This window comes from Cervus canadensis, chromosome 7 (assembly GCF_019320065.1).
Source record: "Cervus canadensis isolate Bull #8, Minnesota chromosome 7, ASM1932006v1, whole genome shotgun sequence".
NCBI classification, from domain to species: domain Eukaryota; kingdom Metazoa; phylum Chordata; class Mammalia; order Artiodactyla; family Cervidae; genus Cervus; species Cervus canadensis.
In genome coordinates this window covers 56,746,213-56,762,827 of record NC_057392.1, presented here as the reverse complement: position 1 = coordinate 56,762,827, position 16,615 = coordinate 56,746,213, and the positions used below count along the sequence as shown (strand labels likewise).

The 16,615-nt window shown below is 41.2% G+C and overlaps 1 protein-coding gene across 3 annotated transcripts in view; it reads right to left on the bottom strand.

Moving 5' to 3' along the window:
* Positions 1 to 16,615, bottom strand: part of DGKG (diacylglycerol kinase gamma) — a 211,674-nt gene that overhangs the window by 143,605 nt on the left and 51,454 nt on the right. For all 3 annotated transcript variants that reach the window (XM_043473481.1, XM_043473483.1, XM_043473480.1), the window contains exon 3: positions 7,281 to 7,357. In XM_043473481.1, coding sequence (XP_043329416.1) covers positions 7,281 to 7,357 — 77 coding nt within the window. The remainder of the gene's footprint in view (positions 1 to 7,280; positions 7,358 to 16,615) is intronic.

The window sequence follows — 16,615 nt, the reverse complement described above, 5'->3', positions numbered from 1 at the left end:
TTCCCCTTCATACTTCTCCTCACCTCCTTAATCCATTCAATTTGGATTCCAGTACATCACCTCTGAATCTGCTCTCTTGAGGGTCACAAATTCAATGATCTTTTTAAAGATTTTCTCATCTTTATTATTAATTTATTTTAAAAGGCTTTTTTTTTTTTTTGCACTGTCCTTCTTTTGCACATTTTAATCAACAAGTAGTGTTTAACAACATAGTTTTGAGCTCCAAAATGTTCTGTTAACTTTTTTTTGGTTGGCCTCAAATTGAAAACTATCAGCATAAAATATTTCTGGAAAACAGAGTGTACTAAATGATTTAATAAAAATGAAATTCAGTTAAAGTCTTACATAATGCTCTTAAAAAACCAAAGCTGGAAGATCTTCAAACAAGACCAGTGTAAGATTCAGGAGACCTTGTGACTAATCTAAGGTCTACCACATTTTCCTCCTTGGGTTTTTCTTTAGCAAACTATGTAGGGCTGGACCAGAAGATCTCAAGCTCTAAACTGCTATTAGATTCTTTCTTAAACTGGTTCCTTTTCCTGACTGTGCTGTGTTGTGCTTAGTCGTTCAGGCGTGTCTGACTCTTTGCGACCCTGTGGACCACAGCCCATCAGGCTCTTCTGTCCATGGGGATTCTCCAGGCAAGAATACTGGAGTGGATTGCTATGCCCTCCTCCAGGTGATCTTCCCAGCCCAGGGATTGAACCCAGGTCTCCCGCATAGCAGGTGGATTCTTTACCCTCTGTGCCACAAGGGAAGGCCTCCTGACTGTGCAGTTTCTGTTAATGTCAATGGCAGCATTATCCTCTCAATATTCCAGGCTCAGCTTTGAACTCTCAGTTGTCTGAGATCAATTCTTGTCTCCTCCCTCTTTCCACTGTTCTTCTGCAACTTCTGTCATATCCAGGTCTTTTTTTGGATCCATGGCTCATCAGCCACCATCCTGACAAGGAATGTTGAAGGCCCTCATATTCCTGGTTTCAGACTCCTGTTTCTTGTATCCCGTCTGGGCCACTGTAATGCCCCTCCAAGCCTCCTCTGCCTCCACTTCCATCTGTTAGTCCTCTCACCTTGCCAGGGTGATCTTCCCAAAGCTCAATTCTTTTTTTTTGTTGTTATTTATTTTTTTCATTTATTTTTATTAGTTGGAGGCTAATTACTTTACAATATTGTAGTGGTTTTTGCCATACATTGACATGAATCAGCCATGGATTTACATGTATTCTCCATCCTGATCCCCCCTTCCGCCTCCCTCCCCATCCCATCCCTCTGGGTCTTCCCAGTGCACCAGCCCTGAGCACTTGTCTCATGCATCCAACCTGGGCTGGTCATCTGTTTCACCCTTGATAGTATACTTGTTTCAGTGCTTTTCTCTCAGGACATCCCACCCTCGCCTTCTCCCACAGAGTTCAAAAGTCTGTTCTGTACATCTGTGGCTCTTTTTCTGTTTTGCATATAGGGTTATCGTTACCACCTTTTTAAATTCCATATATATGTGTTAGTATACTGTATTGGTCTTTATCTTTCTGGCTTACTTCACTCTGTATAATGGGCTCCATTTCATCCATCTCATTAGAGCTGATTCAAATGAATTTTTTTAATGGCTGAGTAATATTCCATAGTGTATATGTACCACAGCTTTCTTATCCATTCGTCTGCTGATGGGCATCTAGGTTGCTTCCATGTCCTGGCTATTATAAACAGCGCTGCGATGAACATTGGAGGGCATGTGTCACTTTCAGATCTGGTTTCCTTGGTGTGTATGCCCAGCAGTGGGATTGCTGGGTCATATGGCAGTTCTATTTCCAGTTTTTTAAGCAATCTCCACACTGTCCTCCATAGTGGCTGTACTAGTTTGCATTCCCACCAACAGGGTAAGAGAGTTCCCTTTTCTCCACACCCTCTCCAGCATTTACTGCTTATAGACTTTTGGATAGCAGCCATCCTGACTGGCGTGTAATGGTACCTCGTTGTGGTTTTGATTTGCATTTCTCTGATAATGAGTGATGCTGAGAATCTTTTCATGTGTTTGTTAGCCATCTGTATGTCTTCCCAAAGCTCAATTCTTATCAGATTGCTTCCCAACTAAAAAACTTTCCTTGGCCTCTAATTACCCATGGGAGAGTTGAGATCATTTGTCTCCAAACTTTTAAAATCATATGCCCTTCTGTTAAGATTTTCAAACATACACTTCCATTTATCTTCACTTACACATTGTATACATGTGTTACTGTGCTCCTCTACTATACATTATAAAAAACAAAGAAATTAGAAAAAAAAATCGATGTAAATAGAAGATCTAATATGCAGCATTGCTGCAGTCCAATGGATCAGTTCACTCCTTGAGTCCTTTGGGATTCAAAGCCCTACTATAATCCCATTCCAGCCTAGGTTTGTAGCTACATCAAGCTCGGAGACCATTCTTGTCTTTTCTCCTATGATTCTCTATGTGTACCTCTACACACTTATCTCTGTGTTCTTTCCTGGTCAGACTTTCATGTACTTACATGAACTGCTTTCTTGGCCCAACTCAGATGCCACCTCTTCCAGAAAGCCTAGTATGATCTCCTGTGCCTGAATTGCTCTACTTTTCCACCTTGGTTCCTGACTTGGGACACTCACATTGCTACCCTCTCAATATACAGTTGTTCATGACACACACACTAAAAGGTAGGGCTTTGTCTTATATCATCTTTGTATCCGCCACACCACCTATCATGGTATTTCCTGATAGTATTTTAATGGATGTTGGGTTTCTAGTTGGTACACTTGCTGTCATCAATTACTGTGGGGTCTCTTCAATCAATATATATGTACTGAGTCTCCCAGGTACAAGACGCAGTGCTGGGCGCCAATGAGGAACACAGTGGTGAGTTAGGCATGAGTCCACACTTTTAAGAGACTCAGTGGTAAAGGTACTGAAATAATTCTAATACAGGGTCAACAGTGGTGAGTGCCATAGAAGAAAAACTGACAAACTGTTAGAACTTAGAAAACAGTTATGATTGAGCACATGTTCAATCATTTATGGCCCTATCCTGGGGAACAGAGTGGTATAAAACAAGCTGAGAAACACAGAATATTCACATCAGAAGAGCTCAGAGTGGACTTCATCTCCTCATATCACCAAGACTCTGGAAGTTAATCTGCCTCAGCCAGTTCACAGCAAAGTGAAACCAGAAGCCTCATCTTCTGACTCCTGGTCCAGTGCTCCTGCCATTGTATCTGTCCAGGCCCCGGTACTGACATCCTGCTCCCTGCCAGCCCCTCTAAGCACCTCAAGTTCAGCAGGCAAGGAGATGTGACTAGGGGCCTCTCTCAGTGACATCTGGGTTGCAAAAGAATAAGTTCTTTATGAGCACAGACAAGGTAGCTGCCTGGTTATTGTGTGATGGGTAGGAAGTGGATGGTATGTTGCCCAAAGCAGATAACCAACCACTATGCATCATACTGGCAATTCTCAGAACCCTGAGTAACATCTTAGACACTGCCATTGTTCAGACTTTTTTTTTTCTTTTTCCCCAGAAAGTGTGACTTTCATGTGGAAACTAGCTAGGCAATTGTTAATTCCTCCACAGGCTAAAAAGGAAGGAGAATGAGACGAAGAGTCTGTTGATCACTGTCTTGCTTAAGTATGTGGTGACTTAAGGGGGGGGTAACATTCATTCTATAAAAACTGAGCTATCCTAAAAATAAAAAAAAGCTACCTCTTCTACGTAAAACAACAACAACAAAAACAAAACAAAACAAAACAAAAAACAACAATATGAGATGGTATTGTTACTATCATGTGGTGGATGAAAAAAAAAATTCTGGAAACATAACTTGCTAAAGTCATAAAGCAAGAAGCAGAGCTTTGTTTTGTGCTAAGATGCTACCAGGTCCCCCTACCTTTTTGGCTTCACTGTTTCTGTCTACTTTCTCGAGTCTTCAGTGGCACTCTCTTCTCCAGAGAATCACGCGGTGCCAGCCAGCAAGGGTACTCTTGTCACGGCCACATGCCGCCGGCAGCCACTCTACAAACTTTTCTTTCTGGCCTCACTTTCCTAAGCAACCTGCCCCTTCCAACAGCTAACTCATTGCTCGTTGAGACATTTTAGCAGCAGTAAGCCATCAAGCTCAAGAGAATTTAAACCCTTGTTGTTTCTGAACCCCGTGCTGGCACATTATACCTACTTGAAGCCAGCCACACTGTGAGAGAGAATGAAATCAGAATGATGGAGCTCCCCTGGGACACAGCAATGCTAGGATATAAAGAGCGGGGGGCCAGCCCAGTGGAGGCGGGGGTGGCAGCAAGCTCATAGCAGCCAAGCTGCTCCCTGCTTCTGTAAGCTCCTGTGGCCTTCACACCCTCTGCAGCCCTGCCTAAACTGTTCCCTCCTACTTGTCAGCCTCAGGGCGGACAGGCTGATTAGCACCCCCTGTTGGTCTTTGTTCTGATGTTTTTGGAGGTGGGGGTGGCAACTGGGGGGCTGCAAGTTCTTTGCTGCCTTTGGCATCCTTTCTACATGGTTTGTCCTCAGGAATGTTCTTTGAAACTGCATTTTCAGTCTGGTCCCTGTTCGGTCAATCTTCCTTCTGCTTCACTCTCAGGTGATTGGTGCGTTTTATCCAAAACACCTCTCAGGTGTACCCCTAGGGTATGGGCTCTGTTGATTCTCTCCTAGGACCCAGCAGAGAAGGAACTGACTCAAGGTCTATTGAAAGGATGACAATATGAGTAAATAAGCGGCCAGCCTCCTCCCAAGTTTGTCCTGATGAGCAGTAGCTTTTCTGCAATTAGCCCTCATAAAAAGACCCAGGACCAGGGAAGAGGGAGTTGAGTTTAAAAGATTCTGGGGAAAGGGAACAGAAGGGGAATAATAATAGGCACTATTTTCAGTGTCCTTAAAGTCTTAGACATTTTTCAGAAATCATCTTATGTGGTTCACTCATCTGCAAACTTCAAGGTCTTTCTTTTCGATTGTTATTATCTTCAGTTCACAGATAAAGAAACGGAGGCTCAAACAGGTGAAATATTCAAGGTCTCATTGCTGGTTTGCAGCAAAGGTAGGAGCCTAAACTAAGACCCTGTGACTCCAGGGTCATGGCTCTCAAACTTGGCCCTGCTGGTAGGAAGTAAGTTCTGGAGGGAGGCCAGAAACTGTACTTCCTCATCTTTATGTCTTCTACAGTGTCCAGCACAGTGCCTGGACTCTCAGAAAACTTTACATGAGCTGAATCTTGCATACATTTATTCATTCAACAAATGTTTGTTGGGTGCCTGCTATGAGCCAGATACTCTTCTGGGCACTGAGGACATAGCAGTGAACAAAAATATTCCAATGGAAGAGATAGACAAATAAATAATTAAGTTATATAGTGTGACAGATGGTGAGAAGCACAAAGGAGGAAAATAAGCAGAGCGAAAGATATGAAGTGTTAGGAAAGAGGGCTTAACATTTTAGATAGAGAATGTGACATCCACTGAGAAGGTGATTTGAGCAAACACTTGCAGGAGGTGAAGAAATGAATGATATGAATAGCTAGGGGAGGAACACAGCAGGAAGAGGCCAGAGCAAGGGCACAGATATTAAGGTTAAAGCAACCTTGACTTGTTTGATGGCATCAGAGGCTAATAAGGATGGGAAAAATGAGAAGAAGATTAGCAGGAGATGAGGTCTGAGAGTAGGATGGGGGTGCAGATTGTAATGATCTTGATTTTTGACTCTAGTAGCAGGTGGGCAGACCATAAGAGATTGCAGAACAGAGCAGTGATATGATCTGACTTCAGTTTAACAGACTGCTCAGTATGTGTGTGAAGAATAGATTTTCAAGGTCAAGAGCAAAACCAGGGAGCCCAATGAGGAGACTACTGCAGTGATCTGGGCAAAACATGGTGGTGACTCAGGTCAGGGTGGTAGCAGAGCATGTAGTGGGATGTGTCTGGAATCTGGATGTATTTTGAAGGTAGAAGTGATGGAGGTCGCTGATAAATTAGCCATGAGATGTGAGGAAAGCAGAAAAGAAAAAAGTCAATGATGACTCCATAGTTTTAGGTTGAATAACTTGAAATGTGCAGCTGTCATTTACTGAAATGGGAAAGACTGCTGGAAAAACAGTCTCTATAAGAGGAAGATGAAAAAGCTCAGTTAGCTTATGTTAAGTTTCATATTCCTGTTTGATTTTTAAGTGGAAATGTCAAGTAAAGGGGTAAGAGAAAAATCAGGAGAGTGTAGTATCCTGAAAACCAAGTGAAGAAAGCAGAGGAGGATTTGACCAATCATGTCCAATGCTGTTGAGTAAAATGACTTGAGTATAGCTACATGGAGGTTCTTGGCTGTCTCATCTAGTGGTTTTAGTGGAGGAGTGGGGGTTACATGCTGATTGAAGAACTTTCAGAAAAGTGGGAAAAAGAGAAATTGGAAGCAATGAGTATAGACACATCTTTTGAACAGCTTACTTGCGATAAAGGATAGGAGAGAGAGATGAATTGGTAGCTAGAGGGAGAAGTGGAGTCAGAGGAATTTTTTTTTTTTAAATATAGGAGAAATAGTAGTATGTTTATTTGTTGATGAGATAGCTCTAATACATAGAGAAAACTGATGGGAAGAGGCAGAGTGAGAGGGAGAGAGAAATATATTGCTAAAGCAAGGTCTGTCAATGGACCAAAGAGGATGGGATTGAGTGCACAAGTGAGGCTGAAATGAGATCAGAGCATGGACAGTTAACCCAATTACAGGAGAAATGGTATAGCTAGGTGGGCGCATAAGGTGAGGATCTTGGGGATGAGTTCTTCTGATTGTTTCTATTTTCTCAGTGGAGTAGAAAACAGTTGATGACTGGGAATTGAGGAGGGGAGGAGGATAAGAGATTTGAGGAGAGAAGAGACACTTGAAAGGGTGAACAGACTTGTGAAGTTGTGAGAGAGTGAAGTCGCTCAGTCGTGTCCAACTCGTTGTGACCCCATGGACTGTAGCCTACCAGATGCCTCCATCCATGTGATTTTCCAGGCAAGAGTACTGGAGTGGGTTGCCATTTCATTCTCCAGGGGATCTTCCTGACCCAGGGATTGAACCCAGTCTCCCGCATTGTAGGCAGACGCTTTACCATCTGAGCCATCAGGGAATGGACTTGGGGAACATATAATTCCAGGTAGCACCAATGGCTCACTTGAAACTTGGGAGAAAATATGTTGAGAAGCAAATTCTTCACAGTGAGCTAAACTTCGAACAGAGGAACAAATTATGGAAAAGCTAGAACATGGGGTTTTTAAAGGCTTGAAATGAAAATGTTCTTACCTCATGTGGGCCATATTGTTTGAGGCTCCCACCCTCATTAAATTCAGCCAAGACATACTTTATCTTCTTGGAAGAATCTGGAAAGACATAATCCATATGTAAAACAATTGGTGAACAGCAAGTGGGAGCTAGGCCAAGTCAATCCTTCATGTGTAATGCTGGTTAAGATGGAGCAGCCCCTCATTTCCAGAACCACATGGAATAATGTCCCTTTTCTCTGCCTTTCTGCCCTCTCAGTTCTTTTTTTTTTTTTTAGTACATTTTCACTCTTGCTGTATGAACTATCTTTCTAAAACACAAATCTGATTAGATCATGTCTCTGCTCAAAACCCTTAAATGGTTCTTAATTTCCCAGAATAAAGCTTAACCCCCTTTGCTGGTATACAAGTACTTGGTGATCTGATACAGCCTACTCCTTATCTCTTACTCTAACCATTCATTCACTCTATTTTTCAGCCATGTCAAATTACATTTCTAGAAATTTCTGAACACACTGTGTACTCTTTCATGGAGTCTCTTTTCTGCGTAGCAAACTTCACTCAATTCTCAGTAGCCAGCTGAAATGCTGACTCCTTTGAAAAGCCTTATTTTACTAGTCAGTTAATCACTCCCTCCCCTGGCTGCCACATGACTTGTACATAACTCTGTAACAGCACTTGTCATATAGTGTTATAGTTATTAACTTGCCCATCTTCTGCCTGGTTCTACCTTCAGAGCTGTAAGTCTTTGTATATCATACCAAGTACTGACACATTATTAGTGCTCAGAAGAATAATACATTAGATGATCAAATAAACATCTGAGCAGAAATTTTAAAGCATTTAAAATGTTAATTAAATGGATGGGTGGGCATCAAGCCTGGCAAGGTTCTGTCCTTGGTGCTGAAACAGAGACAGGCTTCATACACATGGTAGTTGAGAAAAATTCTGCTTTCCATAGGAAGTCATTTAGAAACTATAAGAGAAAATGGTGGCTTTTCTTTTATAAGGGACTTTGGAGTCAAGAAAAGATAATCAATAATTGTCATTATAAACACATCCTGAATGCATCCTGTGTAGTTACCAGTACTCTAGACATCAAAGAAAATCAGAATTTCTCTGCTCTCCCTATCTCACAGTATTGTGAATAAGTAAGAGCTTCTCAAGTTCCATTACTGCCACAATTTAAGCATCTAAACCAAGGGCAATGTTATTTAACACTGACATAGGATTCCTTGGTATTTGGGCTCATCGTATAGACGGTTATGCTCTCTTAGGCCCATGTAAAGTAGATATGCTGTGGGCTGTTCTTCATGACTTTGCTGACTTGGATTCAATCAAGCACAAGCCATAATCATTTCAGGATTGAGACAAATTGAAATGCCACAGGAAAATGCTGCTGTTGCCTAAAAATGGACATTTCTCCCTGAAATTCAAAACAGATGTTGGAAAACAAATAGCTCAGTGAGATCCAGGCACCAGATGCCATCAGTTTGGGCTGCTTCCACTCAATTTAGAAAATACTAAGGAGGGTAAGATGCTGCTAGGTACTATGATGAACTAGTTGGGGACAGGATCTGAATAACTGTGGTAATAATAGTTATGCCTTATTAAAGACCTTTACTACACATTCTTATATACTCTCTGCTACCAATCTGTGCAAATTTGGTAATATTTTCTTCAGTTGACAGATGAAGAAAACTGAAATTTAGAAAAGTTAAGTGACTTACCTAAGAGTCACGGTTTTGACTCAGGTCTAGTATGGCTCAAAAGTCTATATTACTTTTCCTTAAGCACTGTTCACTAGTACTTCCCAAACATTTGCTAACACAAGGCAATATGTAATTAATGCTGCGACAATGATATGAAGCTCAAGGAAGCATGGAGTGGGTAAGAAGCAAAATGAACAGGGAAGAAGTAAAACTAGGATGAGAGTAGGGTTAGGGTGGGGACTGGGGATGGCCTATGAAGGAGGTGGCATTTGAGATGGGCTATAAAAAATAAGTAAGGTTTTGAAAGGCAGACGTGAAGAAGGCAGGGTATTAGAAGAGACAGGGTGAACTAAGATACGGAGATAGATGAGCATCACAGGATCTTTAGGCAAAGTTAGAACCAGAGAGTAGTCAGAGCCAGATTTGTGGGGGGGGGGGGGTACTGAATGCCAACTTAAGGACACTGATTTCAAATTGTTAAAAACTTTTTTAGTAAAGTAGCAGAACCAGGTCTGTTTTTTAAAAGTCACTCAGGCAACAGAATGGAAGAGAGATTAGTATTCGGTCAGATTTCAGTTAAGGGCACATATACATTATATTCAAATTACTCTATGAGTAGCTTAAATATTTGGGGAAAACACTATATTTAGGAATCAATTTCAATGGGAGATTTTCAGCTTAGCCAGAGTAGCCACATTTTTTAAAAAATGAAAAATTTGGAGCCTGAGTCTTCCTGGTGTGGCTTCTGCAAAAGTAACATAGAGACAACATTTTGATTGAGAACCAAGGGAGTGATTTCACTTGAATTCTTCATGTCATTGCCACACTTTAGAGATTCCCCCGTTCATTCTCACAGAAACTGTTTGGTTCTCAACTGCTATTGAGCTAATCCTGCTTTATCCTTAAATGTATGATACGCAAATTTATATATGCATGTGGTGGTGGTGGTTTAGTCGCGAAGTCGTGTCTGACTCTTGCGACCCCTTGGACTGTAGCCTGCCAGGCTCCTCTGTCCATGGGGATTCTCCAGGCAAGAATGCTGGAGTGGGTTGCCATTTCCTTCTCCAGGGGATATTCCTGACCTAGGAATTGAACCCAGGTCTCCTGCATTACAGGCAGATTCTTTATTGACTGAGCTGCAAAGGAAGCTCCTATATATGCATAAGTGTATATATTTATCTTACATGTAAACACATATACACATGTATTCATCATATGTACACATTCAAGTAAACAGATAGAAGCATTTTCATTCTTTGACCATTAGCCTCAAATTACATAGAAAAAAGCAATCCAAGAGATTGCTGGCTCCTGGATTTCCACAAGAGGCGTTTCTCACCACACATTTACATTAATTTCCTTTATAGGTTTTTATGAGTTCAGAGCATCAAACAATTCCTTTTTTTTTTTTGTGAAAGGGAAACAATTCCATTTTAAAAAACAAAAACAAAAAAGGGAAACAATCTAATTCTCAAACTTGAGACCCATTACTTTCTCTTTGGCGGTCCTTTGATACTTCATCTGTTTTCTTCTCAACAGATTTCAGGGCTGGGTTTCTCTTTCCCTGAGGAATAAGTGGGCACTGCGCCATCTTGTTTGTCTGAAGATAGTTAAGAACCATGAGGGGCTTCTTCATAGCATTCCTTGATCTTACTTCAGGTGCCACTTGTACCTGAGGCTACGAGAGCACAGCTTCAGTAGAGACTGCCCCATCCAAGCCTGTGCTGTAAGACCCCCTCAGACTCATGAGACAGAGCTCCATTTCTGAGAGTGCAAAGCAGGGCCATGTCCACAGTTCTTTTCTATAACAACTCCTATTTAAGTACCTGCTATGTGCTAAGCACTGTCCTAGTCACTTCATGCATTTTATTTAAATGTCCACAATATAACCCTTCAGATAAGTCACCCCTATTTTAGAGAAGAAGAAACTGAAGTGTATGGAAATTAAATGATTCTTTCAAAGACACAGAGCTAGTGAGTGAGTCACTCTTATTTTTAACACATCTAATAGTGTAACACATCTAATAGTGTAACACAGTTGTAATACACGAATACAAGTAAATCAGAAGGTAATGCCCTTTCTCCATGACAATAGCTCTCAAGTCAGGCTGCATGTTAAAATCACCTGAGGATCCCTAAGCACATTGAATCCCAGGCCTCACCCCAGACCAATTAAATCAACATCTCTGGGGGAACTCAAGCATCAGTATAATTTAAAAGCTTCTGCATGTTCAAACATATAGTCAAAGTTGAGAAACCACTGTTCTATAATGTGGTTTTATTATTAAAAATAATAATACATTAGAATGCTGCTGAAAATGTTAGATAACCATTGCAAAAGGGAAAAAAAGATTATAATTATGTTAAAAATCTAAAAATGTGCTTGGCTAATATTCCTTATTGTTTAAATGGACAACACTAAAGAGCTCCACCCAACAAGTCAGCTTACTCAGCTGTTGGCAACGGAGGAACACATTTTATATTAACTCACTATGGCAGGACCATCAGTACACAGTTTTACCTGAAATCAGAAGTTTAGAAGGCTCTTTGCTGTGATCAAGGTTGCTAGCCGTAACAACTGCTTTAAGAAGTTTCAGTCAAAAGTTGTTTCTTAATGCCAAGAATTCTGGGATCTTAACCAACCACTTGTTCCTAGTGTTTGAGCAAATTCAAAGCCTCTTTAAGGAGAGAATCTGGCCCTACTCATAGGCATCTCTGACACCATGTTTGTGTGGGACAGGGATGTCCCCTGTTTGAACAAACAGACCCAACTGGAGCTTCAGTGTTCACAGCAGAATGTGAGCTGTGCTGCCTGAACCGGGACCCAGCGTTTAGGGGCCATCTTCTAGTTAGGAGCCTGATGACACTAATCAGACACTGATCAAGTTTCCATTAAACTTGGAAATAACTATAAAGCAACATTTTAAAAAGAGAAACTGAAAACCCATAGAAGAGAGTGAAAATCTAAGGGACATGATAACTCTTCATTCTTTGAAGTTCTCAATCCATACAATTGGACTGCCTGGGGATAAGGTTAGCTGAAGCTCCAATACTTTGGCCATCTGATGTGAAGAGCCGACTCGCTGGAAAAGACCCTGATTCTGAGAAAGATTGAGGACAGGAGGAGAAGGGGGTGGCAGAGGATGAGAACATTGGATAGCGTCACTGACTCAATGGACAGAAGTTTGAGCAAACTCTGGGAGATAGTGAAGCTCAGGGAAGCCTGGTGTGCCGCAGTCCACGGGGTCAAAAAGAGTCAGACATGACGGAGAGACTGAACAACAAGAAGGTTTAAACACAGATTCTGATTCAGTAGATCTGGATCACTGCCTGAGATTCTGCATTTCAAGGAAGGACTTGGGAGACACCAATTATGTAGGCCCAAGGACCTCAGTTTGCTCAAGCAGACCTGAAGCAACCTGTCTATTTGCATCTGACTAGTAAGGCTTGTCTGTCACAACACACACACACAAACTGATGCTGAGCCCAGAGGAACATATTCCACAGACCGGCAAGATAATAAATGACTCTCAACCCAGGGAAGAACAGACACAGAAAGAGGGAGAAGGGAAAGCTGAAGCATGAAGGGGAAAACCCTAGATTTTCCTTCTTCCAGTGAGGCCTGGGATGCATGAGTAAGTTTTATAAGTACTCAGAAACTCAGGAACACAGTAAGATGCACAAAAGCAAGAATAGGGTTTTCCAAGGGTCCAAAGGAGGAAGATGATGTCAGTACAGAGATTCCAGGTCAGCAGCACCGCTTCAAAAGGCCTACCTTTGCAGCCAGGATGAGTCAGGCCCTGGGGTGGAATGTGGGAAGCAGGTGTAGGAAGTGCAGCATCATAAGCATGGGCCCATTCTCCTAGTTATGCTTCTTTTCCTGTCCTGCTTCTCCTCAGCATGTAGCCCACTGCCTGATACAAAACTGATGTTCAATAAAAGTTTATGGAATAAATGAGGGCTAGAAAAGGGATTGGGCTTGTCATGCTTGTTCCATATGTCCTATAATCCCAGAGCCACAGGGAGAAAAGGTAGACTAGTGGTTCTCAATCCTGGCTGCATGTTGAAATGACCTGGGGAGCTTCAAACATCCCTGATGCCTGGGTCTCATGCCTACAGGTGATAATTAAATGGTCCAGAGATGGGGGGTTTGTGGGCAGGACATCACAATCATTTAAAGCCTTCTAGGTATTTCCAATTTGCAGCTAAGGCTGAGGGCCACTGGGGCCCACCAAGCTAACTACTTGGGTAAACCCATGGAAGTGAAGGTTCTGTTGCACTTCTGAAGGTTATATATAGAATAAGAGACAAACACTTTATCAGCCAAAATTCCCACTGCTTCAATGTAAAGAAAACCCTCCTCAGGATACTAAGACTTTCTGATTTATCATAAATGACCTGAATGACTGGTATGGTTTTTTATATAAGTAGAATTTGCATTGCTAGCAAGATTTCCCACTTTTTCTCCAAATAATTTGGCCTCATCAGTCATAGGTGGAGGAATGCAGGAATAGTTACCTTCTTGCAACTAAAAGTGTGATCCCTGGACCAGCAGTATCAGCATCACCTGGGAGCTTATTAGAAAGACAGAATCTCAGAACAAGTCCAGACCTACTGATTCAGAATCTGCATTTTAACAGAATCCAAGGGCTCCACAATCACTATGGACGGTGACTGCAGCCATGAAATTAAAAGACGCTTGCTCCTTGGAAGAAAAGCTATGACAAACCCACACAGCATGTTAAAAAGCAGAGGTATCACTTTGCCATCAAAGGTCCATACAGTCAAAGCTATCGTTTCCAGTAGTCACGTATGGATGTGAGATTGGATCATAAAGAAGGCTGAGCACCGAAGAACTGATGCTTTCAAACTGTGGTGCTAGAAAAGACTCTTGAGAATCCTAAGGACAGCAAAGAGATCCAACCAGTCCATCCTATAGGAAATCAATCCTGAATATTCATTGGAAGGACTGATGTTGAAGCTGAAACTCCAATACTTTGGCCACCAAATGTGAAGAGCTGACTCATTAGAAAAGACCCTGGGATGCTGGGAAAGATTGAGGGCAGGAAGAAAAGGGGGCAACAGAGGATGATGGTTGGATGGCATCATCGATTCAATGGACATGAGTTTGAGCAATCTCTGGGAGACAGAGAAGGATAGGGAAGCCTGGTGTCCATGGGGTGGCAAAGAGTTGGACATGACTTAGCAACTGAACAACAACAAAGATTTATGTGCACATTCAAATTTGAGAGCCACTGTTTCAGTGAAGTCTCTCCCTATCCATAGCTTCTGTGACTGCTTGTGGGCAGAGTTCTAGTCATTAATAATGAAAAGAAGGCCAGTTGTACCAAAAGAGATGTGGGTGAGAAATAGCTGTGATTATCCCTTTCAAGATGGAAGTACCTAGACATGACCCTTTATGGGCCCGGGCTTCCATGAACGTTTGATTAAATCTCACTCTACTGGGCAATATAAATAGCAAAGTTTCAAGAAAGCTTACTTACAGCCTTCATTGTTCTACAAATTAGCCCTAAACATTTTCTCTGACTCCTATATTACACCGACAGGTTTGAATTTTGAGCTATAGATTCCCTACATCTTAAAGTAAAAAAACTTTGCCTTAATTTGATTCTACTGAAATATACTTCTGAATAGCACAATTTACTGATTCAATCTTTTAAAAATGTATTGAAAATTTTTGTTCAGGAAGGAAGAGTCTATCAGGGCTACCCAACACCGAGTACCCCGATTATCTGTTGGAACCTGGGAACCAGCATGGTGGTTGAGCTTTCCTGCCCAGAAATCCTGCCTGGGGCTCCCTTTCTTCTCATTTATTCCCACTATCCTGCGGTTATGGAAGGAAGAATATAGGGGGAAAAGACCTTCAGATTCTTCTGTCAAGACCTAAATAGAATAGAAACATAAAGGGGGGAGGGCATGGTGTCTCATCTCAGAGCCTTAGAAGGGTACTGAAGTAAATCCCAGTTTTGTCTCTATTTCTTTGTATGTCACTATTATTTTAAAAATTTCCTAAAACTCAGAAATAAGAAAAATAAGTGGGCAAGACATCTTTTCAATGTCATATGGAACAAAGGCTATCTAAGGACTGTTTAATGAAGGTACTTAGTTCTGCTCACTATTTACTATTGATTAAAACATATTAAATGTCCCAGACTTAGTGAAGTTACATATTAACTTACAGATTTTTTTTTTTCCAGCAGAGATGCACAGAACTTCTGTGAAACAGATAACCCGAACGATTAGGGTTTATTGTCCTATAAACAGTTTTGTATCTGACCAAGTAATCTTAATTGGAAAAGACCCTGATGCTGGGAGAGATTTTGAACAGGAGAAGAAGGGGACGACAGAGGATGAGATGGTTGGATGGCATCATCGACTCAATGGACATGAGTTAGAGCAAACTCTGGGAGATAGTGAAGGACAGGGAACCCTGGCATGCTGCAGTCCACAGGGTCACAAAGAGTTGGACATGACTGAGCGACTGAACAACAACAAAGCAATCTCATTCTTCCATTTATTTATGAAATTGCCTAACTAGGAATTTATGGATTTGATCTGTATCCATCCAGGGACCATATCTTACTTCTCAACTTTAATGTCTTACTGGCCCCTCCACTAATTGAGCTAAATAAAATCTTTGGCAAAAATTTATTAAAAATTGTGTTCTATTAAATATATATTAATATTATATATATATACATATATATATTCTTTATCAGTGTATGGCTGAAAGTTGAGCTCCAATGAGTAGATTCTGTTTAGTTTGTTGGAACTGAAAATGAAACAAATTAAACTTGACCTCAAATTGAAAACATTGGTTCTAATTCTTATTCTGCCACTGATTTTCTGCGTGACTTTAGGGAAGTCACTGAGCTCTTCTAAATTTAGTGTTCTCATTTGTAAAATGGATGGTAGTTGGATTTGATCATGGCTAAGATCTCTTCTAGCTTTAAAAGGTCTAAAAAATCAAGCAACCACTAACTGATGTAGGAAATGTTTGGCTTCATTTCTTAGAGAATTAAAGGCGAAAATGGATGTTTTATCAGGATTTTTTTGCTTTTTTGCTTTATGAATAAGATGATAATTTCTGTCCTTGGTAAATCATGGGGGAAAAATGAGGGAAAAAACCTTCCCCCCAAATAACAGGATCAGGACAATAAGCCAATTACATTTCTGAAGTTGTTAGGAGGGTCAGTAGGAGGCATTTCCATATGCTCATGCTCTCCAAAGTTGAAAAAGAAACCTGTTTAAACATAGAAACTAAGTATTGAAAGGGCTAATGAAGGTCATTTAATCAACCAGACATCTGAAGCTCCAATCTCTCTAATGTCTCGGCCAACTCTGCCCAGACAGTTGTAGCAAAAGGAAACAGTGGTTTTGAGTCCCTTCTGTTCCATCTTAGACAGGTTTGATCATTAGGAAGCAATGTATCCCTTAAAGTCTTTCTTCTGATGATTTCCTCCAATCTGTCCTAAAGCTACTTCTTAAAGCCGTTCACTATTAACTTTACACCTTTTCCCCACAATAGTACTGTGGCTATTTTTAACACAACTAGTGCTCCCTCACTCTTCCCTGAGTCTCTCCCTTTCCAGCAAATATACATAGTGTTTTCCTCTATTTCTTC